Source organism: Dermacentor andersoni, chromosome 4 (genome assembly GCF_023375885.2).
Source record: "Dermacentor andersoni chromosome 4, qqDerAnde1_hic_scaffold, whole genome shotgun sequence".
In the NCBI taxonomy this organism is placed as follows: domain Eukaryota; kingdom Metazoa; phylum Arthropoda; class Arachnida; order Ixodida; family Ixodidae; genus Dermacentor; species Dermacentor andersoni.
Window position 1 is genome coordinate 150,548,040 of NC_092817.1, and position 26,196 is coordinate 150,574,235.

Below are 26,196 nucleotides of genomic sequence, written 5' to 3' on the forward strand. Positions count from 1 at the left end.
TGACTGATCCCATTGATAACGCAAGCGAAGCGTCGCACTGATGGAGTACGATAAGCATGGAAAGGAATAGCATAAAAGGCATTGCTAGAAAATGGGGGCCACAGAATGACTAGGCCAAGCGCAAGCATATATGCGTGTAGCAACACGCATTGACAAATGTGTGCCATATTCTTGGACGGTCACTTTCGAAAAATGCACTCATTTGCACGATATTTCGCGTGACCAGCACCAACTGTGTCGACAGGAGGCTGCGTTTCTGCACTTTGATAACATATCTGCTTGGCACTGTGTTAAGAATGCCATTGTTTGCAAACGCCGATGCATTGCGTCTTGTCATAGCCACACAAAAAATAACATGTTTGCCAATATACCAAGAATGCCATTGCACCTAGACACTGATGTGGCTTGCCTACAGTCATGCGAAATCGAAGTTATCCCCGAAAGTGACGATTCGAGAATAAGGCACACCTTGTTTGGCCACTTGTGGAATGAAGTCACTATTTTTGAGCCAATCCGGCATTTCGAACTCTTGATTATTTGCACGTTTTCGCAGTCCCTGCCAAGTCCGAATTATCGGTTAGCAACTGTAGTAGAGTGACTGCCCCAGAAAGGTAGTGGCATCCGGTTAGGCCCTTAACCAAGATGAATTCCTTATAGACTGCAGAGATTTCTATCTTTCTTCAGTAACTTCTGTGCAATCTTCAGGTGGATGACAATGTCCCCTCATATGCGACCTGCAATGATGTTTGTACAGTTCTGAGCAGAAAAAAGAACAAGGTCAATCATGCATGCAAAGACACACACACACACACACACACACACACACACACACACACACACACACACACACACACACACGCACGCACGCACACACACACACACACACACACACACACACACACACACACACACACACACACACACAAAGGCATGCGAGCTAAAACCTGCTGTACCTGATGGGTGACGACACGCTGGCGTTCCAGCATGCTTTGCTGCTCTTGGGCTGCCTTGTACTGGAGCTCCTTGGCCTGTGCTGCCTCCAGGGTCTGCTGCAGCTGCTGTATCTTCAGCTGCACAGACGCACACACAAGGATGAGCTTTGGTTTAACGGCACAGACAACACACAACACTTAAGAAAAAACTGCAATTCTCAAGTAGACAACCACACTTTCAGTGCCGCACAGTCCTGTCACAAAGTCTCATGTGCTGTGACACTGGACAGAACTCTCCTAAGTGGTTGCAAAGTCAGGTAATGCATTTGGCAGATGCTTTTCAGATGCGAACAACAGTTTTCAATTGTAGGCACTTTCTTTCCAGCTTGGTCACCCACAAGTTTGACTATGCTCAAGAAAAATTCTGGTTTTCACATGCCTTGTGCTCCATGTGGCTGACCACCGAGGTCCATGGGCAACTATATCTACAATAGCCAAGTTGGAGCCCCTACGAGACCATGGCCAGATGTGAATAGTATATACAGTGAAACCTCGTTAAATTGTAGTTGGCCGAAATTCGGAAAAAGTATGTACTAAACGGTAGTACTGTTTAACTGAAATAGCATGAGATCGCCCAATTACCTGTTGAAAACGGAACACGGAACTCAGAGAGAGTGAAATGAAAGGGGAAAAGAACGTGCAGTATTTATTCACTTTGCGGGACAAAAGTGTTATTTTCGTTTGATGCCGCGGCGGCCTAGCACGATGACACGACGTAACGGCAACGTGAAAACGTTGCCGTTACATATTCTCCATGCACGCACGCGCGCGGTAGTGCTGCAGAAGTCCTGGGGGGCCTTTTTCATTGCCGGCTGCTGTTCTTGTCATGACGATTGCGTTCATGAGGCTGACGTAACCGGCAGCTTCTACCACTGTCGGGCCTGAATCACCTGTGCTGTCACTTTCCGTGTTGTCCTCATCACTGCCGCTAGTCAACACTTCAACAACAACAGAGGCAACGATGGCAAAAAGTCGAGCCTCGTAGCCGACATCCCTTCGCGGTTGCAGCAGTGCTGCCAAGCAACTTCTTCACATTCCAAATGCCACACACCATAGTCCAGCAGATACTTGTCGCGTGCCAGCGCCGACTTCTTCGTGTCACGTTCGATAGCACGGACGATGTATAATTTTTCTTCTATGCTGAGCACCTGATGTCTTTTTTTATCTGAGCTTCAGCATGATGCGAGTCCTCGCTTGCACAACGCCAAAACGCTCTCTGGCACAATGCCGAAATGATGTTGATGTGGCTTCACACGCAAATGCACAGGGCACTTGGAGGCTGTTGTTCCGATCTCTGAGGCTTGTCATTCTGCCGGGCCACCCAATTTTGTTGTTTTGCCACACCGCCGTGTTTGCACGATGAAAAGTGGAAACGCTACGTTTTAACCGATGCGTACGCAATAAGCTGGTACGGTTTATGTGGATACAAAACACATTATGTTCAATGGCCACTGAGTCGGGGATTTGACTTTACTACTTTTAAAACAAAACTACTGTTTAAGCGGGTACGGTTTAACGAGGTTTTACTGTACAGTCGAAACTCGCGATAAAAAAATTCCATGACTACGAAATTCTCGCGACAACAAAATATTTTCGTATCACCAATGAACGGCCAGAGGATTCAATGCGTTTCCAATCTCTTGACAACTACAATCCCGCATCAACCAAGTTTGCTGAATGTAACCCCACATATTACATGCTTGCACAAGGCTAGCAGGCTTCAAAATGTGCACAAATGCGATGGCCTTGCACTAAAATTGCCTAAAATAACACCACATCACACTTGTGTATGCGTCGCATTTTTTGTTTACAAAAACAACCAAGCACCGGAAGCGATCGCGCTGGAAACATGTCATGGCCCCTATCTTGTTTGTTGATCACCTATTTGAAGTGACAGCATGTTGCTACTGACATGTGACGACGGTTTTTGCACACCTCGTGCAGTTCGTAATGTGCACCTCCACGAGAAAAATGCAGCAAGAACAAGGAAATCTCCGTCCCACCGACGTGGAATTGTTTATGTCGCTTGAGATGGCAGCCGCAGCATGGAGTGCTACGACTGCCATCTTCCCGAGGGCTGTGATTGATCGACTGTCCGGGAATACACATTTCTTGTTTCAAGAACGCTGGGTTTGGTGCTACCCGATAGGCACCGTGTGCGGATCCAGCGCCGGACGTAGATTTGCGTGAAGAAGCTGCAATCTGTATTGACAGCCTTCGGGTATACAAGATAAGACCCCTTTCGCGCTTGGCACCGCATGAATCGGTGCCTACAGGCGACAGCGTGCACTGCAGATATGCTGCTGCACGCATGGAGTGCTGTTGCTCGGCGTCCGACGCTGGGTTACGCAAAATCTTGGAAAAGTGATCGGACCTCGGAAAGCAATAGAACGAGAATACTGCTCCGTGGCAGTGCTGCCACTGCTGATCGATGCATGCATCGCGCTTTGTACTGTTGGCAATGTGGTTTTATATCCTCGAGCAAGCTTGAAAATGTAGGCTATCAGAATTTTTACAGTAAAATTTCGTTCTGTGACACATTACCTATCTGTGCTGTGTCATTTCGCAATAACGAAATTCTCACAAAAGCACATTTCTTTTTGCGTTCCCCGCCGATTTCGTTATTGCGAGGTTCAACTGTACATGTGTGCAGTGGCGTAGCCAGAAATTTTGTTCGTGGGGGGCTCACTTTGCAGCTCGGCCTCCTCCTTATCGAATTAGTCGAGGGACCTATATATATATATATATATATATATATATATATATATATATATATATATATATATATATATATATATATATATATATATATACCTGTCATTCATTCAACAACCTTGTTTACATTTTCGTACATATGCAACGACCAGGGGAAAATCTCAATGACGCTGTCCTTTGTTAAAATGTATTGCGCAGGAGCAGCTGTCACCGCTCGTGTATTGCGAGCACATGTAAAAAAGCAGGAGTTCTGCAAAATATACGAGGGCGAGTCAAATGAAAGTGAGCCAATGCGAATATATGATAAACGGGGTACTTTATTTAAAAGTAGTCACCATGAGTATTTAGACACTTGTCCTACTAACGAGTCGCGTAATTCCCGTCTCATAAAACTCCTTGGATTGCTGCCTCAAAAATCTGTAAATGACTACACCTCATCTTCCGACACGAATCTGGTTCCCTTGAGCAGTTTTTCCAAATTTTACCAAATGTGGAAGACGCAAGGCAACAGGTCTGGGCTGCATGAGGAATGTTGCAACGTTTCCCACTTGAACTTTACCAGTTTCGTATTAACCACATCAGCGACGTAGGAACGGGCAATGTTGTGAAGCAAGATGTTTCCAATGCTCAATTTTCCACGTCGTTTGTTCTTGATTGCGACACGCAGCCGATCCGACCTTTCACAATATCTGAAATGATTTAGAGTCTCTCCAGGTTTAGAAAATTCGATCAATAATGGCCCCTAACGATCTAAAAAGAAGTCAACACTTTTCCGGCAGAAATGACGGCCTTTGTTTTCCTTGGGAGGGGTGAATTCAAATGCTTCCACTGTAAGCTTTGCCGTAGTGCTTCAGGCTAGTAGTAGCGGCACCATGAGTCATCCCCGGTCACAAATGCAGAGAAAATGTCGTCACCCTCATCTGGGGTTCTTTGACGTGCACTTAACTCTAAGTACACGGGTGTTTTCGCATTTCGCCTCCACCGAAATGCAGCCGCCGTGACCGGGATACGATCCCGCGACCTCCGTGCTCAGCAGCCCAACACCATAGCCACTGAGCAACCACGGCCTTTTCAATTGTGTTGGGGATGATTGCACGGTGGCTTTGGCCCGGCCATGGATAGTCTTTGTAACTTTCATGTCCTTCTTTGAACAGTTTGCTACAATGCTTCACAGTGGCCAATGAAACGCAATGTTCAACGCATACGGCAGCCATATGGCGAATAATTTCTTTTTGGGAAACATCTTCATTTGTCAAAAACCTCACGACACCAAGCTGTTCAACTTTTGGAGTGTTCATTATGTCACGTAACCCTGTTCAACCCAGTGTATGAGAACATTAAAGAACATTTAACCTCACCTCTGCATGTCACTTGTAAACGAGATGCGTATGTGCTACGCGCATGCCTCGAAAATAATGAACCGAACCATTATTGCGCGGGGCGGCTTGTCTCACTTTCATTTGACTCGCCTTCGTACATTAGAAATTCGAAGATACAATGGAATATACAAATGTGAAGACACAGCGTGATACAGGGCAAAAATTGGCAATGGAAACAAAGTTCACTGCGCATATACAAAAAACCTCGCAACAAGATGTTTAAATATGCGTATAAGTCTCCAATAAATCTACGTACCTAAGAAAAAGTCACTAAATATAATGCGTCAAACAAGGCAAATAAACAGGTTGCGCAACCACAGATTCACAGATCACAGCACCCCCCCCCCTCCCTCCACTCCAAAAATGTATCGCGTGCGGCAGAAGGCGGCGCGCTTCCTCCCCGCTTTTCTCCCTTGCGCACACAAGCGAACGCGTTGCAATCCGTCGAGTCCCCGCAGTGCTGGCGGCGAGCGACTATGCATTGTTTCTTTTTCTCGTCTGCTAGCCAGAAAGCGTGCAAAACTCTGCCAGGTGAAATTGCAGTCGGCCAGAGAAAAACGTACTTCATTAAAACTTCTTTTTGGGCGACTTGGTGCATACTTGGCATAAAAATTGTAACAGCGCAAACACATGCAACCACTAAGTAGCAAAGACGAGACACAAGCGCCGTGACACAAGCGCTTGTGTCTCGTCTTTGCTACTTTGTGGTTGCATGTGTTTGCGCTGTTACAATTTTTATGTCAAGAGAAAAACGAACGCGCATCCAAGTGCGCCGCGCGGTTGTCGATGCAGCACGAGAAAAACGCATGCGCTCTGGCTGGATCGGCAGCCCGCGGGTTGGGAGAAGAAAAAAAAAAGAAAAAAGATGAGAAAGAGGCCTAATGTATTCTCGCGAATAAAAGTTTAGGTAGAAAAATCAATAAGAACTTAGTTACAATGGTGGCTTTAATGTCTTGACATGGATGCTTTGGCGCAGGTGAAAAAAAATTCATATTCTTTTCTGTGACCTGATGGCACAAATGAACCACCACAACGCTTTGTCTCATCGGACCTCGCTGCGTGCTTTGTCAACTTGTATCCCGACGTACGACTTTAGAAAGGTCGATGCACCTTTGGCGTCAATTGTTTACAACAGCATTAAACCCACAAAGTTCCGGAATCGAACATCTAAAGCACGACTTTGGAAGTGTCAATGCACCTTTCGCATCAAAATGTTATTGGAACTTTATACCCACAAAGTTTCAGAATTGAAATCCAAGTGCTCCGTAGATTCCGCGGCCTCCACGAGATGCCGAGACGAGCCCGCTCGCCATCAAAACGCCCTTGAAATTTTGTGCTCGGTGGGGCTCCTTGCGTTACGATATGTGACTCCCCATGCATCGGCGTTTCTGCGAAATCCAGCCCGATTTCGCAATGTTCGCGCTAAAATGTCTTTTCGAGCGTGAATTCAGGACGTTCTGGACAAAATCGAGCATGATTTCCGGCGCCGAGAGTTGTTTTAGTCGGCGGCGCATGACAGCACGAAAAAATTTCGGGGGGGGCTCAAGCCCCATAAGCCCCCCCCCTGGCTACGCCCCTGCATGTGTGTAATGGCCGCATATACATAACAGCTGCACCTCTAAATTTGCAAAGAATATCAGAAAAAAGATATGTACATTTAACAATTACACGCATATAAGCGGCACAAATGATATCAGAAGGTTTGCAGCGCCATCTACTGTGTGGTGTGAGAATTCCAGAACTTTCTTCTTTAATTACTTTTGGCAGGTGACACGCAAAAAATGTGCAGAAATAATCAAGAATAGCTAGAGCCATGGCCACCTGTTCGCGCTTCTAGTTTTATCACTAGTTTTATCTCGTTTGTCGATCATGCACAATCTCGAAACGATCCTCTCTGTTTGCTCCTGCGCTCGTGTTCACAAGTTTGCCGCTTTCATCACTTCTGAATGGGGAAATATACGAGCTACATCACTCACTTTAAGCTGAAAGTGGTTGGCATTGGCAAAGGAGATGAAAAAGAGTGGCTGGATGAAAGGTTGGTGCTGACGAAAAATGTGTATGACGATGGTGCATCCAAGGAGATGCAATTCACTCAGGACAACAAATGTACAGAGGCATGCTTTCCGAGGGAAGCATGCCTTTGTGTAAAAGCCGTACTCCCAATGTTTTTTCACCCCAAATGAAAAAATACCTGTGGCCCTTACATGCGTGCGTGCACACACACACACACACACACGCACGCACGCACGCGCACGCACGAGCGCACACACACACACACACACAGAATGTTGTACTAGTATCTACTGCAGTAACATTGCACAGCACCGAATCTTTCAGAAAGTTCTGGAGCAGCTCGCATCTTGTGATAGTGACACATGAGACTTATTGCAAGTACAAAATTCCGAGTGAGACTGGTGCCATCATGTGCTGGGAGCAGATAAAATTTTAGGTGGGCTCAAAAGACTTTTTTTTTTAGGAACTAAGGATTCTACCTCCTGGATTAGCGTTTCTCGTGCTTCAGAGCTCGAAATAACAATATGGTAATCGCTATGACGAAAGGTGTATATTGATATTTCCTAGTGATGGAACAAATTAAATTGTACTGATATGCACTAAGGGGCTGCAGAATGAATGCTTTCCAAACCACAACTTTCAGCAACTGCTAGATAATAGTGGCTGCTACAAGTTTTCTTGTATGCTGCCTCTAGTTGTCCAAAAGCTTGCATATTAATTTGTGCATGCCCTTCTCAGCGGTCTCGTAATATGCAAGCCTTACAAATTGGTGAGACCAAGTTTTTGGCATCCCCAGTGGTTGGCCTGCAATATGGAGCCACAATGTGGCAAGGTTCAACGTGTTCAGGCCTCTACCTTGTTGCAAGGTTTCTAGCTCGGCCAATTGCATATGACTGACTTGAGCTGGCCACTTAAGCACTCCATGCAGCTACTTTAGTGGGATGCGAAAGGGAGCTTTACTCCATGACCTCAAGTTACAGCGGTGTCACATGTAGCCAGTGGTAGTGCTATTACAAACCCCGCAAGAATGCTGAGACATTGACAGTGAGTCAGTGTGCACTAAAGGTTTAATTCCCATTACCAAAACCTATTCATTTTTTTTTTGTTGAGTTTAACTATGTTGTATTACCTATGCTCTATCTCGGTACTAGTTCTATGTTATCACCTATACTCTATCTCAATGTTGCGCGCTGCGCAACACAGAATACCAAGCCTTGGAACACTATGCCCTTTTCGCAGTGCTGCAGGGATTTACTGTGATGGAGCATAGTCATTATGGCACCCTAAAATTGCGAGCCTTTCCAGACCTGACTGAAAGCATAGCCCTGCTGTGACTGCTGTTCTCAGTGTTGTCTATTCCTCTGTGCTCAACATGCTACACCCCATTTTTCTGACAGATGGTGTAGACAGTGGCAGTACGGGGTGAAGCACTGTAATGAAATAAAAGATGGCTCCTTAGGGGACTGACCAAGTTCTGCTGTCGCTCAGCCTCGAGCTGCGAGAGCCTGTTGGCCTGCTGCTGCGAGACTGCGGCCGCTTGTGCCCCCGGTGGGAGACCAGGTGGCGGGCCCTGGGGTGGACCCGGGGGACCCCCCTGGGGCTGAGCACCCAGTGGCCCCCCTCGAGGCCCCCCCACCCCGGCCATGGTTGGAGGCTGTGCATTGGGGGGAACCTGCTGCTGCGGGGGCCCCTGCTGCTCGGGAGGCATTAACTGCAAAGGCAGGATAGAGGGTGGGGAATGGGTCACTGAGACAGCTTGGACACCTTGAAAAGACCACGATGGGAACGTTTTGTTTTGCTGCAGTCATTGTTTGCGTGAAGAGCCGAAGTGCCACCCGGACAAGTGTAAAACTAGAGGCACACGAAGGAGAAAAATGATAGTTGCACAAAGTTGCTCTGTGTGCCCATTGCCTGGCCTTTCTGCATAAATGGCTGGTTATACAGCCTTACAAAATGGGATGTTTGTGTGGTCTCTGTACTGCTCAAATACTGATGGAACAGTGCATACCACGTGAAGAGAGTCTCAAGCAAAGTGCAAATGTTTAAGCGACAACAATGTCATTACTGCACCTCTTCAAGGTCACAACTGTGTGTTGCTTTAGGGAGGGGGGGTAGCTCAATAATGGGTGTGATTTTTTGTTGATTAACTTTTTCTTTCCTTGCTTCGAAAACATGCTGTTGTGCATGTTTTTTACATAGAAAGTTACCCTGCCTACCCAGCCTCTTTCCCTAGTTTCTTTTATTGGTTCCAGAAGTCTACTATGATGCAACAGCTTACGGCATTTTATGTACTTAACGTGACAGTTGCTTACATCAAGCATTTCCACAACTTCTGTTGCCTCACGTGCAAACAAAATCAATAATACCACACACCATGGCTACAATTCATCCTTGCAAGAAATAGTGCATGCAGATGCCAGGGTGTCAGATTGCGTAGGCGCCAAACTCTCCCTGGAGGATATGCAACTGCCAAAGTTTCACAGTGTACAATCATGAATGGTAATAAAGGCCAAGTGAGTAGCTAAGTGTGACGATGCTAGCATTTCTCAAGACTGCCACATACTGCAATTAGAGCTAGAAATAAGCAGCAAATAAAGCCCACTTCCCCTTATTCATATAGTGGAGCAAACAAGAGCAACAAAAAATAAAGGCACCAAACTGAAAAAGAATGCTCTTTTGAAATGAGAATTAACATTCACCAATGGCCAACGACATGCAAGCCAAGGGCATGCGTTGGCGTCCTTGTCTTGCTCAAGCATTCCATGGTTATGGTGTGAGTGACAAGAGACAAGCCAAAGGTCAACAAGCATTTGGTTTAGGGCACAGTGTGGTCGGGTAGACCGCAGCCACACCGGTTAAGCGTTCAATCAGTGCCCGGAGCTAGCTGTCAACAATATTCAGCAGTAATGACCACAGCAGCCTGCATGCGCATGTACCAACATGAATGTTCAGTACATGAAATAAGCTGCCGATTGAGCTGTCCTTGTGGGTTAGCGAATGGTTCAGTGACCCATCTTCTATAACCAAATGACCACAGCGGCGTCGCGATTGGTCATTGGTTGTCTACATTGGTTGTCTATAACTGTCGTTCTTTACCACCTTTCTTTGCTATCTGCTGGCAAACTCTAGGCAAGCTCAGTGATATGAAACCATTCTTTTCCTTGTTCTTGGAGAAAAAAAAAATTTTTTTTTTTTACTCTTTGCGTCAAACCTTTCCCACTAGGCTGCGCAAAATTTGCCAGGCCATGCAATACAAAACTCATTAATGTTTCCCACACTACATCCCCGCTAGGGCTCAACATATGTGGCTTTGCGTGAAGAAGCTTCCAATGGAATGCATTGTTTGTTCAGCGGTGAATGATGATGCGACTATCCTGGTTCTTCATACAGGAGGCTGTTTACTGGGCATTTCAGCCCGTCTACTTTTTTTTCGCTCTTTAGATAAAGTCTTGTCGCCTCTTACTCTGAGAGGACGTGCTACACGCCTTAATAACCACACTGGGTGCAGCTGCTGCCTGACTAAGGGACACAACACACGTGACTGTTGCATAAAGAGTCTCAAACCTTAGGACCTCGTGATCGAACAACCTCCTGCAGATGATGGCTGTTCGTCGCAGGCTGGGTGTGAGGTGCAATGCCACGCGTGAACTCAGCCTGGAGTATTCCTTGTGCTTGTCTGGAGGGCTCGGGCTATTGTGGGTGATGAGAGGCAGGTGAAAAATGTGCGTTCCGCAAGAAAGGTGGGAGAGACACATGAAATGGCACTGTGCCCAGCAGCTACGCAGCCAGAGCCAGGTGACACTAAATCTACAATGAAGACATTAACATGCACAGTCACAAGACGGCCTGCACAGTATGCAGCTAGAGGAGCTGCTTTGGTTATGGAAAGCATGAAATGAGCAAATAAGTGACGACGGACTCTTCAGGGACTTGTCCATGACTTCAACTTGCAGATGTCAACAAACAAAAAAACATATGCTATTAGTCTCTCTTTTTGCGACAACGCTGCCACCGTTAAATACTCTCAACACGGCTATGACTGTGATCAGCGCAGAGGCATACCAAACGAGCTGCCTTCACAAGACAGGAGAGCTCTCTAGCCAGCAAAAGAGCGCTGCTCTTATACGACAACCCCCATAATTTTATAGACTACACTCTATACGCATCCAGGTGACCTGCAAATCTAAAATAATCCTGATGAGCTCACTACATGTAATGCTTGCATGGTAGGCACCTGCTATTCCATGACATACCTCTCACTCCAGATAGTGAATCGGAGTGTGACAAGTTTAGCGAATGCAAAGATGAAGCACAGAATGATTCCTTCGGTATTTTTTTATGGCTGAAGAGTTGCATGTTGCAAGTGGCAGACCATTCGATACATAATACGAGATTAAAGAGCAACAGGACTGAAGGGAGTGCCAGCTTTCTGAATAGAAACATGGATGCTTAGCATGGATGCTAGGAATGGCTAGAGACATTGCTCAGCCGCACTCATCTACTGCAATGATTTCTGTACGTAGGGAGCTAAACGTGTGGTCGTGTTGGGGGACGAAGGCAGAGTGGCAATGTTGAAAGCTTCGTGAACGGTTATCAAAGGTCACCTCTGATCTACTGATTGCCAACACATACAGACCATAATGCACTGATGCCTGTGCGCATAAGTGCCTTAACCTCAGCAGGTCTGTGTGACAGTTTGAATAGCCTGCCACTAGATGACAGAGAGAGGGAAAGATTGCATGAACAGCTTAATTGCTTGTAATGCCTCTCACATCTTAAATCGCCATAACACACAAACCAGCCCAAACTTCCATTCTTGATTAATCAGGACATAGACGTTGGATAGGAATGGTACGATTGTGCCACACGATTGTGGCATTCTGCTGTTACCATGCTCCGGGGGGTAGACCAAATTACCAGACGCATGGCCAACAACTTCTCAAATGACAAACAATTGATATCACAGAATAATGGGTATGTTTGCCAGGACCAGCGAATCTTACATATTAAATTTAATAAATAAATGAGGGTCAAATTAATGAGCTTTCGCTGTAACAACTTCAGATTGGGAATGTTAGAGTCTGGCATGCAGAAACTAAAGCGTTTTACAGAAGAACACTCGATTTTTAGGGCGGACCTTTCTGTATACCAAAGGATCAGAATGCAGCCATGTTCACAACGCAGTTGAAGAAAGTTGACATTTTCAAGCCACATCAGCCAAGTGCGAAACAAGCACAGGACACTAAAGCTGCCATTCTTCTACACGCAGCACCAGCGTGCAACTGTCGACAAGTCAGGATTCTAATGGTCATGCTTGACAGGTTAGAGAACGTGGGCATTTCAAGCTGGGAGTGACTGAAACACCAAAAAACACAAACGCAGCTTAGAAGTGAACCCAATCTAATGAAGGTGAGATAAACAGCACTTTTACAGCTATCCCATATTATCCCATACGACTGAAGCAACTGTAACTGAGAACACCGCAGAGGCTGTCACACAGAAGCCATCATCTACATTATTCCCCTATAACACTGACATCACTCACAGAAACAGAGACTACATATAATGCTTTACCCACAATCTCTGTCCCACACTCCATCCCCATCAATTACCATTTCACCACAGCGAAATCATGTCGGGGTCCTGTAAGCAACATGGACTAATATTACATTCGACTGGTTGCTTTCAAGTGCTCTCGAGGTGTGCTTCACATTTGGCTGGTTGAAATCGAGTGATTGGAACACCTTTGCCCTGTTCACTGCCTCCACAGTGTTTGTAGCGTTCTTTCACAAGTCTGCCATCATTTAGAGCGCCACGCATGAGCTCAGCATGCTTGGAGGCACTCTCACCTTTGTGCTGGGAGTTCAGCCTGGATCTTACAGTTTTGGCCACGTAGATGTTGCAACTTTTCTGGTGGGAGCTCTGTGTCCCCGCACTTCCCGGGCAGAAGCCCTCAAGGTGGGGGAATCTTGTAATTTGTTGTAGTGCTGGCACAACAACAACGACATAGAAGACACGTCAGGCACACAACGTTCTGCGTTGTCCCATGTGCCTTCTACGTCCATGTCGTTCTGTCTGCACTCTTACAAATTAGAAGATGACCTGCCAACAAGTCCGTATAGCTATCCTCAATTGCGGAGAAAGGTTTATGAAAGGAAATATTGTAGCCCCATAGCTTTGTGTAGCTTCACGAAGCCTTGTAGCTTTGTGCTCGCTTGGGTGGATCACAATTTTCTCTTTCATACACCTTGTACGTCTGCCACACACTTTTAGAACAGAGGCGGTGCTCACAAGTTTCGGCTTCCAGTCACCCATTGCTATGGCAATCATGGATGGAGTACTTATTGCTGCAATCTGGGATGGAGCGTGGTAGCAACCAGCCGAACGTACAATAAATGCAAAGCATAGAAGTGCATACGTGAATACGAGAACAAGGCATAAAGAGAAAGAAAGGAAAAAAAAAAGAACGAGAAAGAAATGAGGTGAGTACATATAGGGAGAGAAAGAAGATCCAAGACAAGCCATTTTGTGAGGAAGGAAGAAAAGAAAAATGGCATACAGTAGTACACCGAGAGCAAACAACCAAACAAACAAAACAAAAGGTCTGTACCGTCTTTGCCAAAATGTTGTTGCCAGGCCACATAGCAGCAGAGTACTGCTGCCCTGGTGCTGCCTAAAAAAAAGTGAACGTAAGAAAAAAAAGAAAGACTGAAACAGAAACCAACACATTTGCATTCAGCAAAACACAAAGCAGAGGAAACAACAAAGGAAGGCAACAAATAAAGAACAACAAAAACTTATGACATTTGTAGCCAGAAAGGTGGAAAAAGGAATCCTGTACTCTTGTCTTCCTTTTTTGTTCTTGGCTCTCGACAAAAATAGCTGCTCTTTGCTTCGTCAATCTACTGAGGTGAATATGTATAGTACTTGTATGACAATTAATTTTATTGTTATTTAATTTTTTCTGAAACACTTACAAGCTGGCCTCCTATTCATTGCCATATGAGCGTCAAGGTCACATGTCCGGAAGCATGTACACACCACAACATGTGGCCACACATGGATGCAGGCACGCCCACATACATAGGTAATTTGTTCTTTACAAGACTTCTAAAATGTTATTACCAACTCAAACAGGAGATAACACAAGAATAGTGCAGATCCACAGACTCAGAAATGGAATGCCTGAAGAGAGATCTTTCACTGGCACTGACAGGTAGCTAAAACAGTGTGCCTAATCCTTCAGAGCAATGTGTAGACTGGCGGTGCATGATTCCGTAACTTGACAGACAAATCTGAAAGTGTGTCTGGTTTGCTGATCTAACAGTGATTACAGACTCGGAGCAGCACAGTTAAATTACAATAAACAAGATCTACTTTGGACCAATAACTTGGTTGAAAAAGTTACGGCAAGGCTTCTATGTTTCCGCAGTCCACACAAAACTTCAGAGCCTTTGAGAACACTTGCAGTGTCTGAAATGTCATTAGTAAACATTTATGACAAGAAACTCAACAACGAGGTGCACAATGAAGAGCACTGGCCATTCTTTTGCATGTTATGAACATAATGAACGAGTGCAGGAACATGCAGGCTTGGGAGTCAAGTTGGTGGAACTGTGGGACAGGCCCTGCCTAATGCTCAAAGCTGCTCACAGATGGCACTGCAAGCATTGTCACTAGAGTTACCATATATACTCATATATACTCCCACATGGAGCAGATTTGTGGGTCTGTTTTCTATAAGCTTCTCGCACTTCCATTCGTCGAGTCCGGTCACGTGGATTCAAACAACCTCGCAGCACAGAGAAGCTGTCATTAAGGCACAGATAAACATAGCCGGCAATGGCAACACCACTGTGCCACCACAGTTTGGCACCTTACCTATTTGATGACTAATGCCCAAGTAACTGCTTCTGAATTTAGTCCATCTTGCTTTACTTTCATTGGCACAAAAATTGCAAGACAAAGATTTTTTTTTTATATAGAAGTGTATGAATATTTGAAATTTCGAATACGTATTGAATAGTATCTGCTATTCGATTCGTATTCAATTAGAGAATCCACTACTTCGAACTTGTCAAATACTATTAGTTTCTTTCGAATATAAGGGAAAACAGCACTTATTGGAGTCCCGAGGAAGAGCGAAGTATGGCAGTGAGTGTAAGGAGCACACTTATGCATATAAAAGAGCGAGCCAATAAAGGTGGAGTGAGTTGCCGTCCAATGTAGGTTGTGCTCTGTCGAGATAATCGACCATGCAGCAGTCACTACCTTCCTCCTCTCCACAGTGAGGACTGTTACAAATTACTCTGCTGCGAAAGAGCTGCGGTTGTTGTGCAGAGACAATTTCCAGTCATTTTCCTCCAATAACAATTTCCAGTCATTCAACAAGAATGGCACGCTTCTAAACAGACTATATATGAATTTGTCTAAATTTTTTATTTGGCCAGTACCACCCTGTTTGCAGGCGATGCTGTTATATCGCATTTCTCTTCTTCAATGAACACACCACAGTATGTGAACCTGGTGATGTGATGTTCCCTTGTTTCATTACTGCAACTGTCACGGTGCCCGGAACTGAAAAAAATGTTTCTTATTTACAAGCTCCTCAGTTGTCCGGACGTCGAGTTGGAAATGGTATTACATTAAGCGTCAAGTAATGTATATATAAGCACAATTTCTTTTAATCAAATGGATTCTGTGTGAACTTCACGTTTCACTTTATTCACAAGTAAGAAAATATTCAATATTCAATTTGATATTTGGAGCTCACTTTTCTCGAATATTCATATGTGATTCCATTCGGAAATTGCACTATTCAAACACCTATAATATTTACATTTTGTACTTGCTCTCAAGATTGCAGATTTTAATGTTTTTCAAAAGATGGCATTACTGCTCCGTGCGCAGCAAAGGATCCTGTGTTAGGGGATGCCTCAAGCACATGCAACGGGATATTTCTATTCATTCAGAATCAGAAAACCACCATAGCTCAGACGTGTTAAGTTCGTAATAAAGTGGTCCTTAATTATCCTGGATAAAGTCGACTGACCACGTGGGTCGACCACGATGTGTGGCTTTCCCTCACAACCTTGATTTGTTGTGAACGCAAGGTGGTGGAGCTCTTAAGCAACTCTGCTCCCTGCGGGAGCATATACAGTAACTCTGTGCCAACAATTGTGGCAAAATCGAGTATTCTTAGTAATATGTGAGGTCAGAATTTATGCCACAGTGGTCGCCAGAAGAAACAAAGGAAATAAACTGTTCTTCCCCGGCACTGCTGGATGTAAAAGGAAAGGCTTCCTCTGCAGGTCCTACAGTCAGTCAGGAGATCCACTTTAGGTAGGAGTGTCTGAATAGCGAACAGTAGATTTCGAATCAAATGTCGAATCGAAGCAAGGAAAGAAAAGCCGAATGTTGAATCGAATATCAAATATCAGGATATTTAACGCAAACATTCAAGCTTCCAAATTTTAAGCAAAAATCACAGTGCTGCCCATCCTTAGGATGCTAATCAAGTTACTTTATAAAAATCTTGCTAGCTATCGGTAACTTAAGTATCTCTGAATCGAGATGCATAGTATGCTCTGCTCATATTAAAGGGAACTCCAAATCAGATACTGCCCTCCCTCTCTGATAACTCAGTTCGTATAAGAAGGTCCGGAAACTACTTTTTATGAATGGAATGTCTGTCAATTAGAATTAAGTGTTTTTTCCCCCTGAAGTTGAAGAAACAGCGAAGCTGCCTTAAATACCGATGGGGTCTTCAGTTTATTAGTGCCCCATACTGTGCCTAATGGCAATCTTCTATTGCTTAGAAAGTATTGCTTTCCAGTTCACTTCCAGAAAACAGGAGGGCTTTTCCATATTCATAGCAGGTGGTTTCTGTGCTTTATCATTAGCTTGCTATGATTCCAGTCCGAGCGATAGACAAAAGTGAGGATGGTGCATCAGGTTACTCAGAACTAATCCGCAGAGCCATCGGCACCGACGGTAAAGAGTTCTCAAATAGGGAGGCCCACAGCAAGTTCGCGCGATGTGGGTAGAAAGCTCAGAACTGTGCGAATCTGCGTGCGTGAACACTGAATTCGAGTTTTCAATGTGATTAGTGTGCCTTACTGTGGCTAATCAGACCGATCTTTGTACATGCTCTCATGCTTTCCATACACGCTGCTTAAAGTAGTTCCCTCTATCCACATTGCATTAATCATTTCGATCGGCCCCACTGCAGCAGTGTAGCCTGCTTTTTATTGGCAGCCGCATGCTTAAACATAGAGTCCTCAGCACAGTGTGCACAATCCATGAATGGATGGATGGATGCTATGAGCATCCCCTTTGGAACAGGGCGGTGGGTTGCCCCACCAGGTTCTTGTTATTATATTGCCTAATGTCTTACCTATGTTAAAAAGAAAAAGAAATGGAGAAAAACAAATCCCGCAATGTATTCCCATAACCGAAGTTTCTGAACCCCTATTGTGAACTTTGTTTTTGCATGCCTCCGTTGTTTGTCGCTTCTCTACTTTTCTTCCACCAATTTTCCAATCGCGAAGGAAGAAGTGCGTGCTTCTTTTTTTACAGGCTAAGTTCTACAGGCTAAGTAAGAATTTTTCTACAGTGATTTTGGACAAGGAGAACACAAGCAAGTGCTGGAATACCAAGCGCGTTAACAGCAGGAATAATTTCTGCTCAAGTAACAGCTGGTGGTAACAACGCTTTTTGTGTGGCGAAGGCGGGCTAGGGCGGCCTGACGCCAGCATCAGTGATGTGCTATCACTAATATCCCACAACGCAGCCCTACCCAGGCCGTCGGAATGTGCAGCCAGATGTTAGCGTCGGTAGAGCCGGCACAGGGTACAGTAACAAGTGTCAGATACAACGGTGAGTATAGAGGTGTAGCTAGACATAATGTTAAGATACAGGAAGAGGGAAGTGTGCATCAGAGAGAAAACAGGGATAGCCAATATTCTAGTTGACATTAAGAGAAATAAATGGAGCTGGGCTGGCCATATAATGTGTAGGGCTAATAACAGATAGACCATTAGAGTTACAGAATAGGTACCAAAGGAAGGGAAGCGCAGTTGAGGATTGCAGAAAATTAGGTGGGGTGATGAAATTGGGACATTTGCAAGTGCAAGTTGGAATCAGCTCGTGCAAGACAGGGGTAATTGGAGGTCGCTGGGAGAGACCTTTGTCCTGTAGTGGACATAAAAATAGGCTGCTGCTGCTGATAGACGTAATAAGCACCAATATAGTGAAGCATTTGCAAAGTCTTTGGCAGGTTTCGACGAGTGGAAAAACAGATCCCCTAGGACTTTCGAAGGGTGTGGGAACTCCTTTATATGCAGCTTTGCTGCATTTGATGTACGAGTGTTCAGCAATTACTTTTTCTTTCTGACATTCGTCACTGACCTGTTATTACTAATACTGTTATTGCATGCCAGGTTCTCAAAGCCACTGAGGAGCTTGAGCATGTGACACAAAGAGAATGCACTGTGCGCGAGCTGTGTAATACAAATGACACGGCGGTGTGTTTCACTCTAAAGCTGCTTGCCTACACTTGCTGGCAACACTTGTGAGAGGAAACAGGCAAATGACAAAATCTGTCTCAGTTGAGCAGTTTTATTTTTCCCGTTACGATGGCCCCGGTGCATGCATGCAATGTGTAAAGACTTTGAAACACAATGATGATTTCCTGAATTAGGGTAAAAAAAAAAAAAACAAACACAGTCTTCAAAGGAGTTAAGCCTGCGAAGTGAAAAAAAATTTATCAAGCAATGAATGTTATTAGATAAATGTCCATCACACCGAGCTTTGAGGTTATTACTTTTCGGTAAATAAACATTCACCGACTTTAATCAACCATTTCTGCTGCTCAACAAGACATGGCTTGAGGGCGCTTGCAGTTCGCACTGACGATTACAGTAAGGATCACTGCGGTTTTGTGTGTCTCATTCCGTTGTCATTTATTTTGGGCCCATTACATCTGCTATAGCAAGTACTCCTCACTAGACCATATCCCAGTTCTTTGGCAAAAGAATCACTGCACTATGCATGACGCCACCTGTTGGTATCCACAAGCATCATGTCCTGCCCATGCTGTGCTGTGGCAGTACTGCGGTTTTGCAGAACTTGCCCGACTGCTTCCAAGGCAGAAAAGAAATTACCAAGCCCCCAGTTAAGCTAGTGGAAAGCTGTTGTGTTAACTCAACGTTACCTTCAGACGATCACAGTGCCATGAAAAAAAAAAGAAAGTGTAGTCACTGTATTCGCAAACAAACCAGATACAAATTATTGCCGATAAGGTTACTTACCAGCCGAATACTTACGTTGATAACATTACTTTTAAGTAAGAAGAAAAGAAGACGAGATGTTTTGAGAACATGCTTCATGGCACCTTAAGGCTGCCTTATGATAGGCAAAGGTGTCCTTTGAATACATTTACGGCACGGTAGTAAGGCTTGAAAGGTTTAACAAGTACATTGTCTCTTCACAAGCCTACAAGTTTACTTCATTTGTAAGGCACCAAAAGATGCCTTGCTACCTCTCAAGGTGATAAGTGGCAGCGACGTGAAACAAGTTTCAAACATGCACCAAAGAGATCCTGAATCACCCCTCGAGATTGGTGAAAAAAAAAAAAAAAAAGTCCGCAGATAGCATACACTGCTGTGAACACAGCTAAATCTTGCAGTCTTGCGCGGCACGTGGAGCTCGCAAGCACAGCATGAAGTCACCCTTTTTTTTTTTCAAACTTTCTCTTTTCAACAAATGCCTTCTTCAAACTCTTTTAGGGGCTGCCCTATTTCATCATATAGCAGGTTCCCATAAGGGGCTGCTATTGGCCAATAGCTAACATTAATCAAGAAGGGTGCTTGGATCAGTGCACTTCTTCCTACTATCACTGTGTATATTTACTGACACAGTTTAAACAGGCTGAAGTAAGCAAAGAAATCTGCATTAAAGGTTTTTGATTATGTGCTTCTGAAAGTAGCACTACTGTACCATCATTGACTATCGTCAGCTAATGCTATGGCACGTGTGCCCCCCGTAGGAACGAAACTTTGGCCACACTGCTTATCAGTGTCGTAACTGTTGGGTCTCGCCAATTTCAATTCATTTTGAACACTCAACTAGACTCGAACCAAGCAAAACTTAAGGTCAGACCTTATGTACGCTTGGCATCATGTGCTCACTCCTGTTCTAGACATCCTGGCAGGCTTCGCTTTGTGCTGAGCTATTGCGCAAAACGTGCAATCTGAATGTGGCTACTATCCGTTGGTCAAGCTGGTGCAGGACAAAGCATGTTCGCACCCTGTAGCATAGCCAGACTGGAGCACATGAGCATGAACATGCACTGCAGCCCTGTCGTGCACATAATTGGCCACTACAGTTGCATGTACCTGTGCCTGAAGTGTAACGTAGACACTGCAGCCACCGCGGGGTGTCGCGACGAGCACACTCGCTTAGCACAAATGCACGCTCCAATTGGCATCTGTGGGTGATGTGACTCAAGGCCCGAGTGCCAACATCTGAAGAACAAACGGGCTGTCTGCTTCCTGAGTCGCCCAACCTCAAGGTGTGTCGCGATCGTGTTCAAAGCTCATCACATTAGGAAACCTTTCAATGTGAGTCAGGAGTGCAGCATCCATCGCTTGGCCAATGTGAGCGCTGCCGACTACTTGCATGAGCGAACATGCTGATGAAGTTCGTTCAACCCTCGAAAATTATGGGATTGCTGTACAAATACGTGTGAAAGGAAATAGGCTACTCATGTCACTTGGTGTCAGAAGAGCAGCGGGTAGCAATCTGGTACACTGTAGCACAGCAAAGGGATGAGATACTGAACTCGACCGTAAGCTGAGGGATAGCCTCCGAGTTTGACACGTCGTAGGCGCCGAAATTAGAAGTAGTGGCACCTATGTGAACATCCAAAATCAAATTTGAACTGGAGGCATGGTGAAGTTCAGCAGGCAGGGTGCTGTAGGTACACCCTGCTCTGCCATAGCCTTTGCAGTGCAAGGCATTGAAGAAGGAGTGGGAGCACCACAAACGGGATCAAAGCCATCTTCGACTACCAATAACTCTGCTTCTGCTCAACGCATTGAAGTGACTTTTGCGGCAAAGTGTTTTTGAAATTCTCTATTTTAACTTCAAATGTATTTCTCAACTTCAATGAAAAGTGCTTCAGGACCCTCTTAAAGGGGTACTGACATGATATTTTCGAGTGTTTTCTTGGTTTAAATGAAGGTTGGGGACTTCTGAACCCTAGAAAATATATTCGCAAGCCTCAAAGCCCCCCCAAGTAACTTAAATAATACATGCCTGCCAACCTGGAAACTTCAGAAGAGAGAGTGATTGTGAAGAGGAAGAGGCGCTATTTTCGGCAATCCTTCAGGGAGCACGGTTCAGCGCCTTGACCTCGGAACTCGGGATATTTGATGATTGGGAGGAAGGGGGGGGCAATGATGATGACAAAACTAAATTGCACTTTTCTTCTGGACCACAGGCAAATCAGAAACAGCTCTGAATGGCTGCCAGTGCAGTTACTAAACATCTCAGCACTAGTGCTATGACCAGAGACTGTGCATGTGCGCGTGTATGATTAAGAAACATACTGCATTCCATGACAATGGCCTCTTTAGATGTTTAAGCGAACATAACTTAATGGAACTGACCGTTATGCGATGGATATCAGGCCTTTGTCTCACGTGCAGTCATCAGTGCCTATCTTGATTTGAAGTGAACTGAGTTAGGCATACGCTGCCTATACACAAATGGTCTCGATCTAAATATGACTTTGGCTAACTACTTAGTACATAGTGACAATTACGATGCAGCTGTGCTACACGATGCATTTTTAAAAATGGGGTCGGGGTAGCTTTTCAGTATATATATGGCTGTGTCCGTACAATCGGGAGGATATATCAGGATTCGGCAGTGTCCTGGACAAACTGGGAGCGTTGGCAGGTATGATAATAGCTTTTCTACAGGTTTCAGTTTCACTTCTTACTGTGTTGTGACATCATGAAGCACTACGTGGTCATGTAGAAGCAGGACATTGCTATGTTTTGACATTCGCTCTGACTAGCTTGGTTGTCTGCTATGCTGCTACATTGGACGTCACAATGAGTAGCAGCATTTGAGACCACCGAGCGAGCCAGTGCAAGTGTCAAAATATCGCACCGTCCTGCTCCCAAGGGACCACATACTGCGTCATGACGTGCCAACATGGTATCCTCCTAGGGAATTAAATGGAAACTGGCTGTAGAAAATGTACTATATTATTTACAGCACTCTGAGGCTTGTCACAATCTTTCCTGGGCTCTAAAGACCTAGGACCTTTACAGCCCCCTCCTCCCCCCCTCCCCAAAAAAACTTAATAGCCAAAAATATGTCGGTACCCGCTTTCCACAGTGCCCAGTACTTAACCGTTTATTACGCTGTAACCTAACCGAAATGTGATCCATGCAGTTTTTGTCTGGTGTAAAACAGACACATCAGCACAGAATGATGCCACAATGAAAAATAAAAAAAAAAGAAAGATGTCAGAAATATGTTTCTCATAACTGTAACAGTAAAGTTGAAAGAGGATTGATTAAACATGTTATACGGATGAAGCCAGAGTACTATATGTAAAGTTTGTACACATGGCGGCAACAAATGGCTGGGCACAAGCTGGGCTGCCAAAGTATGCAGTGCACGGTGACGCAGTGTACCAACCCTATATCATATATCCTCATGCAAGGTCCATGCACTGCCATGTCTGGGATTAAACATCTAAAAATTTCACCTGCACAACTTTGACCAACGACACATCTCAGAAAGCAAATGGCTCATAGTATGATAAACTTCTTGCATCACACTGCTGCTTCTCGAGTGTCTTTGTTGTGACATGGCACAACAAAGTGGCAAATGCTTTGGTGAACTACTTCATTATCTTTCTTTCTTTTGCAGCTGTGCTACTACTACTGCCTAACTTCTTTCATATCATAGCTCATTTATTATTGCCTCAGGAACATTGTCATGAGCATGGTGAGAAGACACAGAGAAAAAGTGAGCAGCATTAGCACCGATTGCAGCAAGGATAGCTGTTTGCAGTAAAAGAGATGTTCAAAGTTATCTGTGCAAGAGACACACTTGCGCTTTCTAAGTGCATTAACTTGCCTGGCGGCCACGGCCATGCAGCTGCGATCACGAGTGGGACTAGCTAGCAATGCAGTGTGCACTGCACCATTTTTATGCATTATCAGCGTCGCATATGGGGGTATCAAGCTTAGACTATTCTTTAGTCTCTAATGAACAGTAGAGAGAAGTCTGTTGGCGCAAAGCATGGGCGTTGTCACCTAATTCGTATCCTGGAAATCTCTGTGGCTCAGGTCCTTGCACTTTCCCAAACACATGCAATATGCAACCTGCAATGCTTTGCCGATGCAGTGACAAACAGGCACTTTTGTCTGTGAAAGACACTCACTTTTAAATGCCGCCACTATTGCTGCAGTGGTTCTCTGTGTGCTCACAACCTGTTCACTGACTGTACACGTTGCCATACTGACTTGCTACATTTCTCATATGCATTTATGATGTAACCAGCTACTAAGGCATTCATAGTTGCAACATAGCAAAATAAGGACATCTCATATTTTGTGTAACGATTCCTGCAAGTTTCTTTTTGAAAGCATTACTCTTGTGTCCACAGGTGCGCTTGCCTTCTCCCTTTTCCCACCAATGTAGAGCCTGTGCTTGCAGATGACCTCTCTTTGAAATTGAGCAGTGTCAGCTTTTAAGGTGACTCAACCTAAAATAAACGCTTTTCATTGGTCACATATAGCTTTAACTAAGCCTGCTTTTCAAGCATTACAGAATACACATTATATTACCTCTTATTTGTATATATGGGTCATGCCTATAAAGCGGGGACTAAAATTTAGAAAAAAAAAAGCAAGTACAGCTCTTTCACAAGTGTGTATGATATTTGAAGCTGCTCAGAATATTAGAATAAAATTCTCAGTGGCATACACATCTTTATGGCAACAGAACAAGGTAAGCTGAACAAACTGGAACAACGACAGAAAAGAAACAGCGGCACTCAACGACAGCACGCAAACATCCACTTTGCAACAGAGCTGAACAGACATAAAAAAAAAAAGAAGTGAATGTCTTGAAGCCTGCAGATAGAAACAAAACTTTGTGACGCTAACTTTTCATCCCATTCAGCTTCATGCGGGCTTCCTTGCTTTTAGTAAGAGTTAAAAAAGTGAAATATAACAGAAAATTTTGGCAACTAGCAGTGGCATTCAAAAGTGGCAGAACAGTCAAAGCGCCCACCTCTATTATCTTCTGCTCCCACATCAACAATGCACTTCTCATGTTCCTGAGAGACGACACAGCCCGCATGAAGCCACACAGAATTTCCTACAAACTTACTACAGCTAACTCTGGTGCTGTGACTGTTGATCTACCACAGGAATCATGGTTAGTACCCGAATATGTCGAACCTTTCAGCTAGTTCTTTAGACGTTCTTGTGCCATTATTTATTACACTTAATTTTTCTGTATTTCCAAGCAATCACATTTTTTTAAACACATGAAGGCATTATATTTCTGCCCACATGCATACCATAATATTCCGAGAGATGCCCCACCCCTGTAAGAAAACCCACGCCGGTTTTTGACATGATTTGAGATTTTTTTTCCAGAACACTGAAAGATAGCGCATTGCTTGCAATCGCACTGCCCTGGGGGGGGGTCACTGAGGAGACCCTCGCAGCAAGACCTTACGAACTTCGTGTCCAAATAGCTTGGGCACCCATGTCTGAGAAAGCTGTTGCCCAACTGTTCAAGCACTGTGGAATATCTACCACTCCTGATGGGTCCAAAGACAGCGAACTCTATGAACGACTAGCATTGGCAGTTCACCCTTCTGCTTCTCTGCCAACCATGTCTGACCCTTCTGCGTGGCAAAGTCATCTACATTTTGTTTCATGGTGACAGAGACTGTTCTTTTGAATGTTTTGAGGAAGACTGTACAAGGACATATTAACAAACCTTCACAACCTTTGGCTACGAAAAAATTTGTTTTTTTTTCCAGGTTTTCTTTACTGCAGACAGAATGTTAGCCCACTCCCTCTTTTTACCAGATTTGCACCGGATTTTAGGTAGGCTACATCTCGGGATATTACGGTAATCATTGCAAACTGTTGCATTTGTAATGCAATAATTCATTCAAAATGATGAATGTGCAAAGTGACAAAGATGTCTGGACGAAGTTTAGGCAAGTCCATGCTTTGCCTATCATTTCAACGGTGGCTGAACCCCCCTAGGTTCAGCTCCCGTAGACACTAGTGTCAGGCTTCCCTCTAGTAACTTTTATAGCAAACTTCATGCAAGAAGCTGATACAATGAGAAAGAATGCTGCTTTCTCTCTGACCAGGCACTGCAAATTTTTCTGAAAGCTTGACAACTCATCAAGGAAAGTCAGACGACACATTTTCCACCCATTGCATTTACGCCTTGTGTGATGCTACTTTTTCCATATGGCTGGCACAGAAAGGTGAAAGAAACAAGTCTTGTATCATTCACAAGCCTCAATGTATCGTAAAATAATCTGAGTGACAATGACATCGTCTGACTGGGCTTTCAAGTCTAAATCTATTAAGCAATCTGTAGGGAGGTGTGTGCATACGTAGTCGACTGCATACTCACTTGCTCATGCAAGCACACACAGTATTGCGGTGTCTGTTGAGGAAAGAAGATGCCTTGCTCACAAAAGACGCTAATGAAAGGGCACAAAACTCATTCACAAACAAGGCACCCCTCCTCCTTTCCCTTATTTGCCATGAAGCAGCCCCATTATAGTAGCCTATGAGACTTGTAATGAGCCTACCTGTGCCAGTTATCACAAGTCAAACAGGTGAAAACAGCAGTTTCCTTAGGATAAACATACACTTGCGAAAAATGTGATAGGAAACATGCAGCCACATGGCTGAGCTATGGAATATGTTTGCCACTAAAGCGACATAAATAAGGGCTAGGAACGTAATCGATGGTATAAGCAATACAGAAGAAGGATGCTGATCAGGCCTGGACACCGATGTCTGATC

General features: G+C 44.5%; 1 protein-coding gene across 9 annotated transcripts in view; it reads right to left on the bottom strand.

Moving 5' to 3' along the window:
- The window catches only part of LOC126537915 (mediator of RNA polymerase II transcription subunit 25-like), a 105,657-nt gene that overhangs the window by 13,524 nt on the left and 65,937 nt on the right, over positions 1-26,196 (bottom strand). For 5 of the 9 annotated variants that reach the window (XM_055074538.2, XM_055074537.2, XM_055074533.2 and 2 more), the window contains 5 exons: positions 25,799-25,831; positions 13,710-13,772; positions 10,664-10,789; positions 8,568-8,810; positions 954-1,070 (listed from right to left, as the gene is read on the bottom strand). In XM_055074538.2, coding sequence (XP_054930513.2) covers positions 954-1,070; positions 8,568-8,810; positions 10,664-10,789; positions 13,710-13,772; positions 25,799-25,831 — 582 coding nt within the window. Of the gene's footprint in view, positions 1-944; positions 1,071-8,567; positions 8,811-10,663; positions 10,790-13,709; positions 13,773-25,798; positions 25,832-26,196 lie in introns of all 9 variants that reach the window. The other 4 variants (XM_055074535.2, XM_055074539.2, XM_055074536.2 and 1 more) reach the window with 4 other exon arrangements.